The sequence below is a fragment of the Triticum dicoccoides genome, chromosome 5B (genome assembly GCF_002162155.2).
Source record: "Triticum dicoccoides isolate Atlit2015 ecotype Zavitan chromosome 5B, WEW_v2.0, whole genome shotgun sequence".
Taxonomy (NCBI): domain Eukaryota; kingdom Viridiplantae; phylum Streptophyta; class Magnoliopsida; order Poales; family Poaceae; genus Triticum; species Triticum dicoccoides.
The window spans coordinates 394489872-394511061 of record NC_041389.1 but is presented as its reverse complement, the minus strand read 5'-3'; the positions used below and the strand labels follow the sequence as shown (position 1 = coordinate 394511061).

Sequence of the window (21190 nt, the reverse complement as noted above, 5' to 3'; positions counted from 1 at the left end):
GAGACCCCAAACCATCCCCAAAAGCCCAGGCGGACACGGCACTGTCTGGTCGAAAAAAACTGACCCAGACGGACGCCTTAAACCAAGCTCGAACGCCTGGCCTGTCCGGCGCCCTTCATATCCAGCCCAAATATTAGAACGGATATGGGGTGGCCCGGGCACGCCTGTCATGTCGGTTTGGCCCTGCCCGGCTCACCAATGCCCCACAAATATCCCCATCTAGAAAACCCTAGATAGCAGTCCATCCGCACTCCACTTCACTCCCCTATCCGTCCACTCGACTTCCAATCCCCTCCGATCCGAATCGATGGCCGGCGATGGAAGCAGCGCTGGCTCCGGTGGAGAATTTGGCGGCTCCGACGACTGGGCGAGCCTCTTGCCTGAAGTGGAACCCGACGATGTGGAGGAAGTCGCCATCTGCATCGCATTGAGGCGGTCGTAGCTTGACCAAGGCAGAACCGGCAGGCTGCTCATCTTCCTCAATGCCCGTCGCCCGTCGACGCAGCGTCGGCGATGTCGCCGGCCCGTCTCGCCCGTCGCGTAGCTCCGGCCGCTCCGCTCCCAACGTCCTTCAGGTACGCCGCCCACCACCACCAATGCGGGTTTCCTCTACTCTGGAAGCGGTACCCTGGTACCGATGGGTCCTCGTACCCGCGCCGGCGCCGGCGCGCATGAGGATGCCCAAGTCCGAGGCAAGAGCAACCCGCCGTGAGTGGCAACAGACGAGGGAGAGGGCGGAGGGGAAGGCGCTGACCGCGCGCCGGTCATCCACGAGCGCCAGTCGATCCCGAGGCCGCGCTCCTCGCGTTGGTCCTCCGCTCTCTCTCGACGGCGGAGACGGATGTGCATCGCCTCCGTCACAAGAATGCCAAGGCGCTCCGACTCGCCATCGAGTTGTCAAAGCACGAAGCAAACAAGGAGGGAGCAGCCAAGGCGAAGGCCGCCCACCATGCGAAGGGGCAGGACCGCCTGATTCGGAGGATCTCAAGGCAAACATGATCCAAGGACTCCAACCTGACGGACGGGTCCATCTCCAGCTCCGACGACGACGCACCGCCGAGGCCTACATGGAGGAGGGGCACATCCGCGCCGACGACCGGAAGGGGAAGGAGCCGGCGAGGAAATGGTCATTTCCTCCGCCCTTCCCCATTTTATTTATGTTTTAAGTAGTTTGTAGTATGGATTTGCACTATCCTCCGACGAACTATGGTCCTTTTTGTCCGGCGATGAAATGGTGACCCAATGAACTTTACCGTGTCTATACATAGTGTTGTATGGGCTGCATGGGTTTAGAGTTTTGGATATGAGGGACGCGACTGTGGAAATCTAACATATATATTAGGCATGACCATGCCCACGAGCGTCCGTGGGCGTTTGAGGGTCTGAATTTCCTATTCATGGCTGTAGATGTTTGCATGTGGGAATTTTAAGTACTACTACATGCAACACATCAGAATACGCTGCCTCTTTTGATGTTATCTCTTGTATGAATATTGTTGTGAGCTACCAGCCAAATGGGGATGCTAGCCACGCAAAGCTTCAACAAAACAAGTTCCCTCCATATAAAATGCAACTCCTGAAAAATCTCATCAACAATGGCTAGATGTTTTTTTTCTCAAGTTGGAAATACTACTAATCTACGGCTACCGGATGAGCTGTCCAAAGAATTAAGCCGTTCGCTGTGCTCATTTTTTTGTTGGCAAATGTCATGTTTGAGTTGAATTAATGAACAATAATAGGCAGTGTAGTGATGACTGAAGAGTTCTGCGGGAGAAACAGCAACAACAAGAGTTGACATATAAATGTTTACCTGTGATAAATATTTATCTGAAGTTCCTGCCATGGTCGTTTGTCTCTTACTCTTGTTCCTCTTTATTGCAAAATCCATAAGCACAAACGGTTCTTTGTTCCTGGGGATATTAAAACACGGTGATCATATTGACCAATTAACTACGTTTGTGACCAAAGAACATGAAATGCCTAAAAAGGTAATATGAGATCCAAGAAAAAGGCTGTATATCACATATACCCTGTAGGATTCAACAGTATATACTTCAGAAGATCAAAGGTGGCAACCCGGATGTCATCGCAAAGACAAATCTCGTATCTTCGAGAGTAGGAGTTGAAGAGATAACGTTCGTTCACATTATTCCTCAGCCACTCACGAATCTTCCTGGCCTCCTTGGCAACGCCCTTGAAACCAACATGATGGTCAGCACAAAAGATCGAATGCTAGAAGTTCAAGTTTTTATTTTTATTTTGGAAGGGCGCCAAGACACGTACCACCATTGCAGCGGCGGCGGCATCTGAATGCGGCCCTGTAATGTACATAAGACTCAGAGCGCAATGGCGGATGCAGTTGCATAAGTTGATCTCCTTGTCATTGGCTTTAGCCCCGTGTTTTAGCAGCTCACAAGCCAAAGCGGCCTCGTTGGCGATACACTGAAAAACACGAACATGCACAGAGTTTAGACAAGAAATACAGATGAGATGGTATAACAGTTTCGCACATCTAGTACGTACCACCAAGCTGGCGGCAGCAGGTTCAGAGAATTCTCGCCCCACGAGGATGAGGTGACTGGCGCGTTCCTGGATCTTTTCGCTCAGGAGTTCCACATTGTGTATGGGTCGATTCTTCCACACCGACATGAACTGCCGCTCCATCTTCAGACACTTCAAATTGGCGAGCAGAAACGAGTTAGTCAGGATCAACCACACCTTTTCGTCAGTCTATATGCAAGAGCTTACGAATCTGGCAGCAACAGTGAGGGCATTCTTCCCAGTCGGGAAGCATTTGGGAACATCCTCCACCGGTGGTGGGGCTTTGAGCGGCGGCCACTCCTCAGGCTTGCCGTCGGCAGCGGCGACGTAGTCCATGCGATTGCGCCTCAGATACTCCTTGAGGTAATCAAAATAAAAGCCCGAGCACTCGATGTCTTGTGGCAGTAGCCGATCCCAGCCCCACACTTTCTCGAAGATATCTGGCCAAAGATCAAAGCCAGGAAGAAGACGACGGCGGCTGATTTTAGATGGAAAAAACTGAACGCAAAAACATGGAGGGAGAAGTATCCTTGAATGAAAAGAAAAAACATGGAGAGAGATGGCAACGATGATCTGACCAATACCTGGGTACAGGACGATCTGTCTCGGCGGTATCCTGCGAATTTCATCCGAATTTCCACGAATATCGATCCAAGCGGTCATGTATATTCCCTCGGCTTCTTCTCTGGTGACGGACCTCATTGAGACCGTTAATCCCTAGTCGGTAGTCGCCCACGATCTGATGGATCTAGGGTTTACTGCGTGGACGGAAGGAGAATGGAGAGTGGAGCGATATGGAGGGCTATTTCGGATTCTTGATTGATGGGGGGCGGGAGATACGGGCGCGTCAAAAGCAGCCGCCAGAATGGCCGGCCCAGCGGGACCAAAGGCCTTGAGCGTTCTTATTTCTAGCCTTTTTTTACATTTTTGCTTTGTTTGTTGCTTTATTTGTTTAACTTTTCCTATATTTTCAAATGTTGTAAATATATCTATTAAAAAATCACTTTACATACAGAATTGAAAAATGTAAATCACGCATTTGAAAAATGTTAAACATGTATATCTCTGATGTATAAAAAAAGCATACACTGTTTATGAAAAAATAGACATCAAAACCTATATATGAAAAAAATATTAATCATGTATTTAAAAAATAATAAATTTATAGAAAATATTTCGGATGTATACAAAAAATATATAATGTATGTAAAAAAAGTAGACATCAAAACTTATGTATGATAAAATACTAATCATGCATTTAGAAAATGTGATATGTGTATTACAAAAATGTTCCCAATGTATTAAAAAAATGTACAAAGTATATAAGAAAAGTATAAATCAAAAAGTATATGTTTAAAAAAATTTATTGATGTATTAAAAAATGTTCACAAGTTTATATAAAATGTTCCCAATGCATACAAAAAATGTAAAATGAGTATGAGAAAATTTGATCAAAAATATATGTTTGAAAAACAATTAATCATGTATTTGAAAAACAAAATATGTATATGGCAACCGTAATCGTTTCTGCAAAACTGCCACACCACTCGGTGTCCCTTCGATCGGCATCACACGCATAAGTCTTCCTCCCGTATTCCTCCCCCGCACCAAGTCCCCAGCCAACGGTGTCTTCCTCTGATTCCCCCTTGCCCGTTAAGTTCAGTTGTCCCTTGTCCATTTAGTTCAGTTGTGTTGCCTGGTTGTCTCTTAAGAAAATCTGAAGGGAAATGTATTGTCAAGAGATACCAACACTGTTGTTGCTTCTTTGCAACTTTTTTGTTCATTTCTTACAAGAAATTGTAGCCTATTCATATCTGGTGCTGCTACAAACTTGTAAAGTGTACAATTAGACTAGCTTGGTATATTCAGTACTTCAATTTATTGTTCAGTTGTACCACTTATTGGTACAAAAAAACTATGTTGGTTCTACACATTTCCAGTGTTATCTGCTAGAATTTCAGTGTTAAGGGCCTGTTCTGAAACACGCCAACTTCTGCAAAACTTCTCGTATCTAGCTTCTACCCCGACTTCTCGCTTCAGGTGGCGCTACACAAACCGTTTTGGAGTTGAGGCAACTTCTCCTAGCGCTTGGGTGAGCTGGCAGCCCAGCTGGGGCGTTAAAGCCCAGCTTCTTGCCACCTTGGGCCGACTGGAAGCAGCCCATTTCGGCCTAAACCGCTCACAGGCTGAAAAAAGAAAGAGAAACGAGTGGTCGTGCTTCTCCAGGCTAGGGATGGCGTCAATGGCGTCGGGCCTACCTCCTCTAAGCCATGGTGTCACAGCTCCTTCCACCCCATGCGACTGGCGGCGCCGAGGACGGGATCCGGCGGGAATCAGCCTGGGACGGCCGGATCTGTTGGCGGCGGAGAGATCCCGGCCGGCGACGGGGGCAGCTGTGTCTGGCGGCAGGAACGGCGGCGGCGACAGCTTGACAGGAGACGACGAGGGAGAGGGGAAAGATGTGAGCGAGCAGGGTGTGCGGGATCGAGAGAGGACCCGGCGAAGCGTTTTCTCTTCGGGGTGGCAATACGGTGGTAAATAATCAGAACTTCAGCTTCCAAAAATTGTGGAGCTGGGAATCCCTCGCTCCAGAAAATTGTACTAGAGCCCACGATGGCTTCGTGGATTTCAGCTTCAGGAAGCTATTCCGTTCGGGCTGGCTTCGGGCCAATTTTTTCAGAAGTTCGGAGTGGGAGGAGATCAGAACAGGCCCTAAGTACTACAAAAATGTTCAATTTTGGAGAGGTTTCGGTGCTTTCTTGCTGCTGTTATGTGCTAGAATTCTAGTGTTATAAATTGTTTCTTGTGTTCTTGTTAAGCCTGTAAGTGAGGCTCTAAAAATGGAGTTTGGATAAGTTCCAGTGCTTTGTTGTTGCTGTTATGTTGTACACAATCTGAACTTTAAAGAGGGTCCAATGCTTGGATGGTGCCGTTTCTTGCTATTAAGCGTGCAAGTGTGTTGCGAAAATCTGCAATTTAAGATATTTTAGTGCTTTGCGATTTGTTTGTTATTCCTGTACTAGCACTTGTAAAAGTCAGAAATCAGGAGACGTTCAAGTCCCATGTTGCGGTTGTTTTCTTGCTTCTGTTAAGTCTGTAGGTGTGCGTTAGTTTCTTTTCGAACTATCTCGTGCATTAGATCTGTATTGGATGGCAGATAAAAGAGGGCATGTTACAACACGACTTGCTAGAGGCAAGTCACTGGATCTCGGTCTAGATAGGACAAATAATATTAAGGATTGTTGCGTCTGTGTTGTATGGTGGGGGAACTTAGTTGTTCCTTGGCTAGATACACCGCAGTATTGGTACCAGTTTGGAATTGAGATCAGTTTTCATCGCGTGGATGAAAATTGATGCTATTTCCTAGTGTGAAGAATTATTTTTTCAATCACACCGGAATTTTTGTTTCCTTTTTTTGAAAGATTAACTACTCTTTTTTAAATTTTTAGGTTGACACCGTAATAATGGCAAGAAAAATTCAAAAAACAATTAGGTGATTAAGGGGTGTTCACTTTTCACATGGTAATTTATGCATTACAGATTTGATAACTTACACAGAAACACCGTGATAACAATTTGTGTATGTTTCTTAATTGAGAAGTTTTTCTATGTGTAAATAGCATGGTATTATATGTACCGCAGGTCCGATAACTTAAACACAAATCCCATTGTAATTTTGGCCCAGAATTTTTTTATTGAAAAAGATAATGTTACTAACTTATGTGTAAATAACACAATAATTTATGCTCCGCGGACTTTATAACTTATATACAAACATCATGGTAACTTAAACAAGGAGGGTGGAGGGAGTTATTGAAAACATACCCCGGTAATTTTTGTATAAATAGCATGGTAATATAAGTATCACATAACTGATAGTTTACATACAAACACCGTGGTAACTTCTGGTCCGGCAAAAAAGTTGTTGAAAAACATAACGCCGGTAACTTTTTTTTGTAAATACTATGATAATATACATTCCGTAGACATGATAACTTAAGTAGAAACACCGCGATAAAATTAAACAAGGAGGGGAGTTGTTAAAAAATATACCCCGATAACTTTACGTGAAAAGAACATGATAATATACATTCCGTAGACATGATAACTTAAGTAGAAACACCGCGATAAAATTAAACAAGGAGGGGAGTTGTTAAAAAATATACCCCGATAACTTTACGTGAAAAGAACATGATAATATATGAACCGTGTACATGATAATTTACGTACAAACATCGCAGTAACATTGACCAAGAGAAAAATGTTATTGACAAATATTCTCCTGGTAACTTCTGTATGAATAGCTTGATAAAACAGGAAATACCGACTTGATAACTTGGGTGCAAACACCATGGTAACTTTGTCCAAAGATGAAAAAATTGTTGAAAAATATACCTTGTTAATTTACGAGAAAATAGAGCGGTAATATACGAATCGTATACCCAATAACTTACATACAAACACCGTGATAACTTTGACTAAAGGGTAAGAAAGTTGTCGAAAAACATACCTGCGATAACTTAAGTGAAAATAGCACAATTATATATGAACTGCAAAACCCGATAACTTACGTACAATACTATGATAAGTTTGATTCGAGTGGATGAAGTTTTGTTGAAAATATACCTCGGGAACTCATGTGTAAATAGCACGGTAATAGTCTTGATTTGGGGAAGAGTAGTAAAAAGTGGTCGAAAAATAACCATGGTAACTTTTTGTATGTAAATAGCATATAAATCACGCACCACAACCTTGATAATTTAGGTCCAAACACTGCGGTAAATTTGATCCGGAGAAAAAATTTGTTGAAAAGATACCCCCAGTAACTTCTGTGTAAATAGAATAGTAATATACCCATCGCATACCTGATAATTTACGTACAAATACCATGGTAATATTTGACTCGGTTGGGAAATTGTTGAAAACATACCCCCATAAATTTTGTGTAAATAGCATGGTTACATACGCATCACATATCTACGTACAAACACCATGGTAATCTTGATCAAGCAAAAAAAAATTAGAAACATACCCCCCCTCCCCGTGGTAACTTATATGAAAACATCATGGTAATATACGAACCACGGACATAAAAACAACATGGTAATATAAGAACCGCAGGGCCGATAACTTATATGAATAAAGCATGATAAATATATGAACTGCGGGATCGGTGAACCTTTTTTATGCCTTTGATAACTTATATGGAAATAGCACGATAATTTGCATATAATGGGCATGGTAACTTATGTAGCCTAGGCGTGATAAATTTTGGCTCAAAAAAGTCATCGGAATATGCTAACATGGGATCTAGTTTCGAAGATCTCATCGCGACGAATCTTTTATGTAAAAACGGTTTTTACATCAGACCGATGGTTTGAGCTACAAAATATTTTAAATTTTTGGAATAAAGAGAATCTAGAATGACATCAGCTTTTTTGTCCTCTAGTGTATGCATATAATTAGAAGGAGAAATGCACATGAAAGGAGAAAGAATGCTAATGTATGCATGTATTTAAAATGAAGGAAGTAGAGGTGTGGCAGTTTTACTTATATGGTACGCACGTGCCAAATATCACAGTCCTTTTAAAAATGTTAAATATGTGTAAAAACTATTTTCATATATACAAATAATCTGGAATGTGTACGCAGAATAGTTGACATAAAAATATATGTTAAAAGATGTTAATCATGCATTTGAAAAAAATGTTCAATGTGTATACAAAAAGTATTTCATGTATTTGAATAAATGTTAGACGTATAAAAAATGTTCTTGTTCTGCGAAAAGAGAAAGAAGAAAACCATTGAAAACCAAGAAAAGAAGCAAAGAAAAACAATAAATACTGAAAAGAGAAATGAAAGCAAGAAAAGGAATGGGAAAAAGGAAACTGAAGAAAAACAATGCTTAAAAATAAAAATAAGTAAAAGGGGAAAGAAACAAAGAAAATCGGTGAAAACCACAAAATAACCAAAGAAAACGAGTGAAAATAAGAAAATAAGAAAGAAGATAAAAAATGTGAAAACCATGAAAGAAACAAAGAAAATTAGGAAAGAAAATAAATAACAAAAGAAAACGAAAAAGAAAGAAATAATTGAACACAATAGTGAATAGACCGAACGGACAAAACCGATAACACACTACTGGGCTGGCCCGTACACATGGATGCTGCGGGGAGGTACCATCTCGCTAAAAGCGAGATATAGCTGTCACGGGGAGATACCGCTATATGCCACTTGGATGTCAATGGCTGACCCATAAACGACACTTAGATAGGCATAATGGAGTAACTAATGAGAGTGACGTGGATATAATCCTGACAATATTGTGAGAGTGTGAATGAAAAGGCAACTGCATCTACCGATCAGTGCAGATGGGAGTACGTGATACATCTCCGTCGTATCTACTTTTCCAAATACTTTTGCCCTTGTTTTGGACTCTAACTTGTATGATTTGAATGGAACTAACCCGGACTGACGCTGTTTTTAGCAGAATTGCCATGGTGTTGTTTTATGTGCAGAAAATAAAAGTTCTCAGAATGACGTGAAACTCCACGGAACACTTTAGAAAAAACAATAAAAAATCGTCGCCAAAGATGAAGGTCATGGGGCCCACACCCTATCCACGAGGGTGGGGGGCGCCCCCTGGGCGCGCCCCCTACCTCGCGGGCCCCCTGGTGGCCCTCCGACGCCAACTCCAACTCTATATATTGGCTTTCGGGGAGAAAAAAACCAGAGAGAAGAAATCATCGCGTTTTACGATACGGAGCCGCCGCCAAGTCCTAATCTCTCTCGGGAGGGCTGATCTGGAGTCCGTTCGGGCTCCGGAGAGGGGGGTTCGTCGCCGTCGTCATCATCAACCATCCTCCATCACCAATTTCATGATGCTCACCGTCGTGCGTGAGTAATTCCATTGTAGGCTTGCCGGACAGTGATGGGTTGGATGAGATTTATCATGTAATCGAGTTAGTTTTGTTAGGGTTTGATCCCTAGTATCCATTATGTTCTGAGATTGATGTTGCTATGACTTTGCTATGCTTAATGCTTGTCACTAGGGCTCGAGTGCCATGATTTCAGATCTGAACCTATTATGTTTTCATGAATATATGTGTGTTCTTGATCCTATCTTGCAAGTCTATAGTCACCTACTATGTGTTATGATCCGGCAACCCCGAAGTGACAATAATCGGGACCACTCCTGGTGATGACCATAGTTTGAGGAGTTCATGTATTCACTATGTGCTAATGCTTTGTTCCGGTTCTCTATTAAGAGGAGGCCTTAATATCCCTTAGTTTCCAATAGGACCCCGCTGCCACGGGAGGGTAGGACAAAAGATGTCATGCAAGTTCTTTTCCATAAGCACGTATGACTATATACGGAATACATGCCTACATTACATTGATGAACTGGAGCTAGTTCTGTGTCACCCTATGTTATGACTGTTACATGACGAACCGCATCCGGCATAATTATCCATCGCTAATCCGGTGCCTACGAGTTTTCCATATACTGGTTCTCGCTTATTTACTTTTCCATTGCTACTGTTACAATCACTACAAAATATCAAAAACATTACTTTTGCTGTGTTTACTTTTGTTACCGTTACCACTACTATCATATTACTCTGCTACTAAACACTTTGCTGCAGATACTAAGTTTCCAGGTGTGGTTGAATTGACAATTCAGCTGCTAATACTTGAGAATATTCTTTGGCTCCCCTTGTGTCGAATCAATAAATTTGGGTTGAATACTCTACCCTTCAAAACTGTTGTGATCCCCTATACTTGTGGGTTATAAAGACCTTTTTCTGGCGCAAAATAGCTCTATTCATTGAGTTACTTGGGATTTATATCTGCTGGACACTATGAAGAACTTGAAAGACGATCGAACTACTATTTTGCCCTCAACTACGAGGGGAGGTAAGGGACTGTCATCTAGCCTTGCACTAGATTCTCCTTCTGTTATGAGTAAGTTTGCGACACCTAAACCTGCTACTGCTATGAATTCTGATATGTCGCATGTTATTGATGATGCCACTTCTGCTATGCATGATACTTATGATGAAATTACTTCTATGCTTGATACTACTGTGCCCCTTGGTGAATTTCTTGATGAGCGAATTGCTAGGTCTAGAGAAAGAGAAATTATTGAACCTGAACACGATAATGTTAGTGATGATGAAAATATGCCTGCTATTCCTGAGGGTTATCTTTTTGATGCGGAATCTTCTGCAGCTATTCTTGCTTGCCAGGATAGACATGAACTTAAGAAGTTGCTAGTTAAATGGAGTAAAGAATCTTATAGAGATAGGATGAGACCCAACCCTGCTTTTGCTACTTCACCTATCTGTGTTCCTGATCAGGATTATTATGATTTTTCTGTTGATCCAGATATAATCACTTTGATTGAATCTGATCCTTTTTATGGCTATGAATCTGAAACTGTTGTGGCACATCTTACTAAGTTAAATGATATAGTTGCCCTGTTTACTAATAATGAGAGATCGCGCTACCTTTATTTACTCAAAATATTTCCGTTCTCATTAAAGGGCGATGCTAAGATATGGTATAATTCCCTTGATCCTGGTTGTGTGCAAAGTCCCCAAGATATGATTTATTACTTCTCTGCTAAATATTTCCCTGCTCATAAGAAACAAGCTGCTTTGAGGGAAATATACAATTTTGTGCAAATTGAAGAAGAGAGTCTCCCACAAGCTTGGGGGAGGCTTCTCAAGTTACTTAATGCTTTGCCTGATCATCCTCTTAAGAAACCTGAAATATTTGATATCTTTATAATGGACCAACCGATGCTTCCAGAGATTTCCTGGATAGTTGTGCTAGTTCTCTTTTCAGGGAAAGAACACCGGATGACGCTAAAATTCTATTGAATAATATGTTGGCAAATGAAAATAATTGGGCACCTCCCGAGCCACCTCTTGAGCCAGTTCTAGAGCGAATTACCGAGCCTATTCCTAAACCAACTCCGAAGAAGAGAGGTGTTCTATTTCTCAGTCCCGAAGATATGCAAGAGGCAAAGAAATCTATGAAATAAAAAGGTATTAAAGCTGAAGATGTTAAGAATTTACCTCCTATTGAAGAAATACATGGTCTTAATGTACCGCCTATTGAAGAAGTATATGATCTCAATTACTTATTTACTGAAGAACCTCCCAATATCCCGACACATGTAGTAAAGGTAAATTCTCTCTATAGATATGATAAAACTGAAGTCCCTCCTACTAAAATTGCTAGTCAGTGCTTGGATGAGTTTGACGACTTTATGTTTAAGCAAGATGACTTTAATGCTTATTTTGGTAGACAATTAAAACATAATACCTTTATGATTAAATGCTTGGGTGATTATATGGCTGATATTAGAGGTGAACTTAAACTTGTTAGCAAACATGCTTCTATGGTTACCACTCAAGTAGAATAAGTATTTAAAGCTCAGAAAGAAGTGCTTGATGAAATGAATAGTAAGAAAAATGATTATGCTGTTAGAGTGGCTACTAGAACTGGTAGAATGACTTAGGAACATTTGTATCCTGAAGGCCACCCTAAGAGAATCGAGCAAGATTCTCAGAGAAATAATATCGATGTACCTAGTTCTTCTAAGAGGAAGAAAAAGAAAAATGATAGGACTTTGCAAACTTCTAGTGAACCTATTGTTGAACCACCTGAGAATCCAAATGATATCTCTGTTTCTGATGCTGAAACACAATCAGGTGATGAACATGAACCTAATGATAATGTTCATGTTGATGCTCAACCTAGTAATGATAAGGATGTAGAAGTTGAACCTGCTGTTGATCTTGATAACCCACAATCAAAGAATCAACGTTATGATAAAAGAGAATTCATTGCTAGGAAACATGGTAAAGAAAGGGAACCATGGGTCCAGAAACCCATGCCTTTTCCTCCGAAACCATCCAAGAAAAAGGATGATGAGGATTTTGAGCACTTTGTTGAAATGATTAGACCCATCTTTTGGCGTATGCGATTAACTGATGTGCTCAAAACAAATCCTTATGCTAAGTATATGAAGGATATCATTACTAATAAAAGAAAGATCCCTGAAACCGAAATTTCCACCATGCTTGCTAATTATACTTTTAAGGGTGGAATACCAAAGAAACTGGGAGATCCAGGAGTACCTACTATACCATGCTCCATTAAGAGAAATTATGTTAAAACTGCTTTATGTGATCTTGGAGCAGGTGTCAGTGTTATGCCTCTCTCTTTATATCGTAGACTTGACTTGAATACGTTGACACCTACTGAAATATCTTTGCAAATGGCTGATAAATCAACTGCTATACCTGTCGGTATTTGTGAGGATGTGCCTGTTGTGGTTGCAAACGTTACTATTTTAACGGACTTTGTTATTCTTGATATTCCGAAGGATGATAGTATGTCTATTATTCTTGGAAGACCTTTTCTTAATACTGCAGGGGCTGTTATTGATTGCAACAAAGGTAATGTCACTTTTCATGTTAATGGCAATGAGCACACGGTACACTTCCCGAGGAAACAACCTCAAGTTTATAGTATCAACTCTATTGAAAAAGTCCATCGATTATATTTGGAGGTTTTGAATTTCCTCTACCTTCTATCAAGAAAAAGTATGATATTCTTATTGTTGGGGATTTTCATATCCCCGTTGAGGTAACTTAGTGCTATTCGAAATTTCTCCGGTTCCATGATTATCGGAATGAGTTTGTTAACAAGACTTGATCAACCTTGTTAGTGGATTCTTTTTGATGAGCATGGGATGGATGAAACTAGAAGCACAACCTTCTGTACCCTCTTTATATTTCCTGTTATTTAGTAGAAATAAAGTAAAAAAAAATAATTCTGTCCATCTCCTGACTTATCCGTGCAATATAAAAATATCCCGAAAATAGAAGTCCTCAGAATGCCATGCCAATTTAATATGATTGTTTCGGGAATATTTGAGGATTTACTGTGCAAAAATCACCGCGGGGGGAGCTGCCACCTGGCCACGAGGGTGGAGGGCGCGCCCTACCCCCTGGGCGCGCCCCCCTGCCTCGTGGGCCCATGGTGGCCATCCTCCACTTATTCCTGCACCCATCTTCTTCCTCTGTCTCACACAAACACTAAAAACCAACTCAAGCACGAGTTCCAGCCCCCGTTGCTGTGATTTTCGATCTCCTTGCTCAAAGCACCTCTCGCAAAACTGCTTGGGGAGATTGTTCCTTGGTATGTGACTCCTCCATTGGTCCAATTAGTTTTTGTTCTAGTTCTCTATTCATTGCAAATTTGTGCTGCATAGGTGACCATGTTCTTGAGCTTGCATGTCAAATTTATATGGTTCCAAGTAGTTCCAATGCTTTATATAGGATCTAGACACTTGTGGGAGTTATTATTATCAATTTTATTGATGCTGGTTCACTTTTATTTGAAGTTACTAAAAATTTCAGATTGTTTCAGAAAATAATGAAGAGACTTTTGAGGGGCTCGTCAAGCCGAAGCTCGAAGGAAAAACAAAAGGAAGAAGAGCAGAAGCCCAAATTTAATTTGCCTCGCACCACGGAGGTCCGGCCGTGTGAATGGCCTTCCGATGACTTTTTGAGGAGAGCCGAGATTTATGAGGATTTCTATTTATTGATTGAGAACGCCGGCCTCACCAACTTCCTCCACGACCAACATCATCAGTATCTCTTACTCACAAATACTTTTGTGCAAAACTTCTACTTTTCCCTAAGAAATCACCTCCAACAGTAGAATTTAATTTATATGACGTTGTTAAAGAGATGACATTATCTGAATTCTGCAAGGTTTGCAGAATACCCTTGGAGGGCACCTATCGGTGTCAAAACTGGCGGATCTCGGGTAGGGGGTCCCGAACTGTGTGTCTAGGCGGATGCTAACAGGAGACAAGGGACACGATGTTTTACCTAGGTTCGGGCCCTCTTGATGGAGGTAAAACCCTACGTCCTGCTTGATTGATATTGATGATGTGGGTATTACAAGAGTAGATCTACCACGAGATCAAGGAGGCTAAACCCTAGAAGCTAGCCTATGGTATGATTGTTGTTATTGTTGTTGTCATACGGACTAAAACCATCCGGTTTATATAGACACCGGAGAGGGCTAGGGTTACACAGAGTCGGTTACAATAGTAGGAGATCTACATATCCGTATCGCCAAGCTTGCCTTCCACGCCAAGGAAAGTCCCGTCCGGACACGGGACGAAGTCTTCAATCTTGTATCTTCATAGTCTTGGAGTCCGGCCGATGATGATAGTTCGGCTATCCGGACACCCCCTAGTCCAGGACTCCCTCAGTAGCCCCTGAACCAGGCTTCAATGACGACGAGTCCGGCACGCATATTGTCTTCGACATTGCAAGGCGGGTTCCTTCTCCGAATAATTTGTAGAAGATTGTGAACACCAGGATAGTGTCCGGCTCTGCAAAAATAAATTCCACACTCCACCGTAGAGAGAATAATATTTACACAAGATCAATCTGCTGATGTATTTCGTGGCGTGACGTCACACCACAACCAAACCTTTACTTGAATCGTTTTTATTATACCGCCTCAGCGCATTTAGCGAAGCGGTTTTCTTGGCACGTCTTGTCGAAGCAGAGATCATGTTCCCCTTATCCCGGGATTCTCATTAATACGGACGTGGGTAACCCAACCGCGCCCGTTGCCACGCCCCCTCCACCGAAGGCGAGTTCTAAACGGTCACGGAGACGGCTCTTGGTATTCTCCCCCTTTATAATGAGACCAAGGCCCGTTCTTTTCTTCAATCCTCAATCGAATCCGCCCCTCGCCCCGAGTTCCAACACCCAAGGCTCCAGATTCGGGTACTTCAGACCTTCGACAATGTCCGGCTCCGACCTTCAGGGCCGGTGGATGCCCTCCTCCATCACGGAAGAGGACGTGCTAAAGCTTAGGGATGCCAGGTACTTAACCTACGAGATTTCGCATAGGTTGCCTGCCCAAGGGCAAGTCATTCCCACCCCTGAGCCTGGCGAGAGCGTCGTGTTCGTGCCTCACCTCCGTCGGGGTTTAGGCTTCCCGATGGATCCCTTTGTGAGGGGGCTCCTGTTTTACTATGGGCTGGAATTCCACGACCTGGCTCCGGAGTCTATCCTCCATATCTCATCATTTATTCTTGTTTGCGAAGCCTTTCTCCGCACTACCCCTCACTTTGGTTTGTGGCTCAAAACCTTCAATGTGGAGCCGAAGATGATTGAGGGGCGTCAGGCAGAGTGCGGCGGGGCAGTTATAAGCAAGAGGGCCGATGCTCCATGGCCCGAGGGCTCTTTTCAGGAGGAGCTCGGTTTGTGGCAACAGGAGTGGTTCTATATCACTGCTCCCAGGGGCAGCAGGCAGAGGCCGTCGCCCGCCTTTCACCCGGGCCCTCCACCACGGCTGACATCGTGGGTCAACAAAGGGTTCGACTAGGGGCCGTCCAAGGACGTACCCCTATTGCAGGGCCGGATTTGAGATCTCCAAGAGAAGTAGATCAACCTGGTCGTAGTGGCGCAGATCATGCTGATTCGGCGCCTTCTGCCCTGCAAACGTCGCCCCCTCCGCCTGTGGGAGTTCAATCCGGAGGGACCACGAGCTCTCCAACACTTTATGGGTACAAAACCCGTGGAGATGTACAAACTGTTCTTCGGACCACAAGAAGTGTGTCCGGACTTGATCGAGGACGCTGGCCTAAGCTGCAATCGCCCGGATACTCAAGTAAGTAGCCCTGTGACCGGACATATCATCCATTTATTTATCATGGACTTGCCTCTTAACCAGCTATCCCTTGAACAGGAGTGGATAGCGCAAGCAAAACTGATACGGTGTCCGGCCCCCCTCCCTGAGACCACGCCGTATCCCGTGTTAATCAAAATGTTGGAGGTTGCGCCTTCGGAGGAAGGCGAAGGGGGGAACAGGGAAGCTACCACCTCTGTTAAGGAGGCTCTCAGTAAGGGGGGAATCAAGAATCCCTCCCTCCAGGGGGAGAAGAGGACCGCTTTCGAAAACCCGGAGGCCAAAGCCTCGAAGCAGGGAAAGAAATCTGCGCCGGAAGGTCCTGCGCCGGGAGGAGTCCTGGCCGTACAGTCTCCCCAAAGGAATCAGCCTCCAGCGAGCCGTAAGTAGAAAAAAGGGAAGTTTTACAATAAAAGGCATCCCTATTTTATTTCTAAGGATAACCGAAGTTTTTACCTTGTAGTTCAGATCTCAGCCCTTCCCAGCAGAGCTCATCCTCGGGGGACCTTCGTCCGGAGATGATGGAGAGCGAAACACCTCCATTTGCCGACCCATCAGGCGGGGCGGATGACCCTGAGGTGTCGTCACGGAGGGTCTCCCCGAGTCCGGCGGGGCCTGGGAGTTCGGCACCCACTGGAATGCGGCTGGTGGAGCTGCTGGGTTTGCTCGAGAGGGCGTCTCTCTCAGAAGATCACCGCACATTAATGAGTGCGGTGATTGAAAGGATCTCATCCGCCGAAAGCGGGTTACATGAGGCCGTCGGAAGTTTACTAAAGGGGTTTGAGGTACGCAAAAAAAATGACATACCTTGTGACAATGTTGCACATAGGGTGCGCCCTGTATAGATAGTAGCCCCTGAGACTCGGTATGTTGTCGAAAGCGACAGCGTGCCGAGGATCATAATCTTAGTTACGAAATGTCGCCTTTCCTATGCAGGTGGCGGAGCGTTCAGTAGCCAGCCGGACTAATAGAGTTGCCAAACTGAAGCGGCAACTCGACGTTGCGGATGTGGACATCACGCTGGTCAATAAACGACTTGACGAGTCGCAAGGTAAATGGTGTTTCCGCGGTCACCTGGTAAGGGAGCTGACGCCCACTCCTTACAACGTGTATGCTTGATGCAGATGGTGCCGCTGTTGTGGAAGACCTTCGGGCGGAGCTTGCTCGAGCCAAGGACCAAGCCAGAAAAAGTGATGTGGCTGCCTTGAAGGCAGCGGAGGAGCTAAAAGCCGAGAAGGCTGCTCGCTGCCGAAGCAGGGAGGAAACGGCCGCAATGGCCGTGAAATTAAAAGATGCTACCGACCGTTATGAGGTTCTTGAAAGAGAACGCCAAGCGGAGCAAGAGGACCTGAAGAAGGCCACCGCCGAAGCCAAGGATGCCCGTTCTGCAATGCGGGCTATAAAGGAGGAACTGCGTCAGGCCAGAGACATGGTGGCTGGAAAGCCCTTCCTGTTGCATAGGAAATTCACGAATCCGAGTTATGCTACATTGGGCCAGCTGTGGCGTGCGGAGGATCCTTATCTAGATTTGGCGTTGAGTGCGGCAGACACAGTTCGGCACTTCTGAAGTCAGAAGGATCATCAAATGGAAGAGTTGTTTTGGTCTCAATTCCATAGTCCAGAGCGTCCACTGCCGTTGACTGATCAGTTAGCTGAGTGGGCTGAGCTGAATAGATTGTCTGGACTAGCCATGACGGATGTGGTGGCTCATCTATGGCCGGAAAGGCCCAAGCCGAAAAGTTATTTTGGTTTATTGCAGCAATTCCTTGGGGCGGTGTCGCATATCAAGGCGATGAAGCAGTCGGCCTGCATAGAGGGTGCACGGATGGATCTTGCCCGTGTTAAGACATACTGGGCGGAGATGAATGCCACCGATGTTGCGTCCCGGGGTTCGGACGAGAGACGATTACCCACCGAGCACTATTTTGAGGAAGTCCTGTAGGGCGCTCGTTTAATAGAGTCGCAGTGCTCGAAAAATGTCATGTTCAGATGACCTGTATGATTTGTGAGATCATATTTATAATATAACGACTTTTTATACTTGTGCGTTCAAGTATTGAAATATCTTCTGTGCGGCCGTTAATGTATATGTATATATAACCTGAAAGATGGCAGTCTTTGGCTTCAGCCCCCACGCACATAGTGCGGGGGTATTTGCAAAAAAAGACGCATTTTCACACTTAACCCAACGTCTTGGTCCTTTGAAGGAGGTGATAGCGTAGCAAACTAGGCAACTGGACTATAATGCTTTATCACTTTCACTTAGCCATAGGAGCTCGATGGTGGGGCTACGATATAGCCCCTAGAGGCACCGCACTCTCCGAACTCGGGGCGCGTGTGTGCCTGATCAGGAAGCGGTCCTTCGTCAAAGCGGAGGAATTCTAAACACTCCAATAGTCGATCGAGTGGTTGACCAGTCTCTCGCTATACCATGACAGTCAGTTTTCGGCTTTCTCTTCTGAGGTGCTCGCCCGGCCGAACCGGGGCACAATCGCAGTAGTTCTCCTGGTGCCGCGTTAGCCGATGAAGCAGAACGTAAGGCAGCAAAACACAGGAGCCATGCAAACCCAACATTTGACCAAAGACATGATTCGGAGCTGATGCATATAAGGCCTAACTCGAGACGCCGAACACTCCCTAAGGTATTCGGACTTTATGATAACGGGCAGAACAGTGCCCTAAGCCCCTAATGTCCAGGCACAGGTGAAAACTTCTGACGCGGCCGATGCCAAAACGCCAGCCTCCTCCTCAGTTATGGTAGGAAACCGGGGGATGAATATCAACAAGAGACAGTAAGAAAGGTTTACGCAGGGTCTTAATCTGAAAAGAATCCTTGTAACGGGTCCCTGCTGCACGTCTGCGCCTGTGTCTCCGTTGTGCTGTATCCTGGACGGGTGTAGCACGTGATTCATCTGTAAAAGAGAAGAACTTAGTTTGGAAAAAATATCGTGCGAAAGATGTATTTAAAACAGAGTATGATTTGGCAAGATTGAGCTTTATTGGCTCTCATTGTTTATACTTGCAGCCCCTTGTAAAGAGGTGTGCGGCTGGGAAGCCCCTTGTTTATTTATGTCGGACTCGCCTAACCGTGTCCGAGGTCTAAATGACCTGATTTTAGGTGCTTTCATCAGCAAGGTTGGATTAATGTGCGGCTGTCAAGGCAGTCTCACATTTTCCGTGGTCGAGGAACACTCGGAGTTTCCCTTTAATGGGATGATGCCGCGTGGACCGGGCATTTTGAGTGCAAGAGACGCGTAAATGCGGTATTGCGTTAAAGCGGGCGAAAGCTTCGCGTCCCAGTAGTGCTTGATGGCTACTTTTGAATGGGGCGATATGGAAGATTAGCTTTTCGCGACGGAATTTGTCGGGTGAACCGAACACAATTTTTAGTAGTACAAAGCCTGTACACTCGGCATAAGAGCCTGGCGACACTTGCGGATGGTGTCCTGGTATAGCAGGTTTATATCGCTTCCGCACAATTTATCACATGAAGTGAGTTCACTGTTTTGACCTCTAGTGGGAAAGTCTTCTGTGCTCCGGTCTGCTGCTTGTGGGATTCGTCATCGTCTTCGCTTGGTGTGTCGAACCCCTTGTGTTCGGCGTTAAGTCGGCCGGACTGCTTGAAGACCCAACAATCTCTGCGGGTATGGTTTGTAGGCTTCCCGGGGGTACTATGGATTTGACATATCATATCCATGATTTTGTTTAGGTTGGATAGTTCGTCACTGTTGTCCTTAAGGGGCATTGTTTTGTTGTTCGGCCGAGAGCTTTTGAATCCGGCGTTGACCGTCGTGCTATTTGGGCCGCTTTCTTTATTCCTGCGCTGATCTTTTCTGCGTCGTGATTTCCCATTTCCATCCCTGACCTCGGATTTACTCGGGTCGCTGGTGCTGCATCTTGCTAGCCAGCTATCTTCCCTCGCGCAAAAGCGGGTCATGAGGCTTGTTAGTGCGGCCATTGTTCTAGGTTTTTCCTGGCCGAGGTGTCTGGCGAGCCATTCGTCTCGGATGTTATGTTTAAAGGCTGCTAAGGCTTCGGCGTCCGGACAGTCGACTATTTGGTTCTTTTTGGTGAGGAACCTGTTCCAGAATTTGCATGCTGACTCCCCGGGCTATTGAGTTATGTGACTTAAATCGTCTGCGTCCGGAGGGAGGACATAAGTTCCCTGAAAATTTGCTCGAAACACATCCTCAAGCTCTTCCCAACTTCCAATGGTATTTTCTGGGAGGCTTTTGAGCCAATGCCGAGCTGGCCCTTTGAGCTTGAGGGGTAGGTATTTTATGGCGTGGAGATCGTCTCCTCTAGCCATATGTATGTGTAGGATATAATCCTCAATCCAGACTCCGGGGTCTGTTGTTCCGTCGTATGCCTCTATGTTTACAGGCTTGAATCCTGTTGGGAATTCATGATACAGTGCTTCGTTGGTGAAGCATAGTGGGTGTGCGGCGCCCCTGTATTTAGGTGTGCCGTTATCTTCGCACACTCGGCGGGTTGTATTGCTTCCTGGAGCCTTCTTTTTTGGCCCATAGATGGACCTGACCGGGCCATCCTTTTTGCGAGGATCCTTATTTGGATCGTGTGCCAAATTATGTGCGGCGCCACTTGCCGCTCTTAGCCTGTTATCTGGTCGTCTATCCGGCCAGGCGGCCTCTTTATTTTTTGACTGTGGGGGCTCTACGGCCTCCTCGTCAAATTCGGGCAACAGTTTGCGCTTCGGGTAGCTCTTCGCGTGTTGACTATCGCCGTATTTATCTGCGGTCTTGAGTACTTTGCTCCTGAGTACGTCTTCCGCCGCTTTGAGCTTCCGCTTTTGCTTCTTCAAACTCCTTGCAGTGGCGACGAGCCTTATGTGAAGGTTCTTATGCTCCGGTGATGTGTCCGGCGTGAGATCGTCTGGACTATTGTTTTCGCC

The 21190-nt window shown here is 44.7% G+C and overlaps 1 protein-coding gene across 1 annotated transcript in view; it reads right to left on the bottom strand.

Moving 5' to 3' along the window:
* LOC119305569 overlaps positions 1–3370 on the bottom strand; it is a 6908-nt gene extending 3538 nt beyond the window's left edge. Inside the window, exons 1-6 of the mRNA XM_037582056.1 lie at positions 3126–3370; positions 2749–2981; positions 2524–2673; positions 2284–2442; positions 2030–2193; positions 1811–1910 (exon numbers count right to left, since the gene is read on the bottom strand). Of these exons, the coding sequence (XP_037437953.1) occupies positions 1811–1910; positions 2030–2193; positions 2284–2442; positions 2524–2673; positions 2749–2981; positions 3126–3243 (924 nt within the window). The 5' untranslated portion in view covers positions 3244–3370. The remainder of the gene's footprint in view (positions 1–1810; positions 1911–2029; positions 2194–2283; positions 2443–2523; positions 2674–2748; positions 2982–3125) is intronic.
* Positions 3371–21190: the final 17820 nt, after the last annotated feature.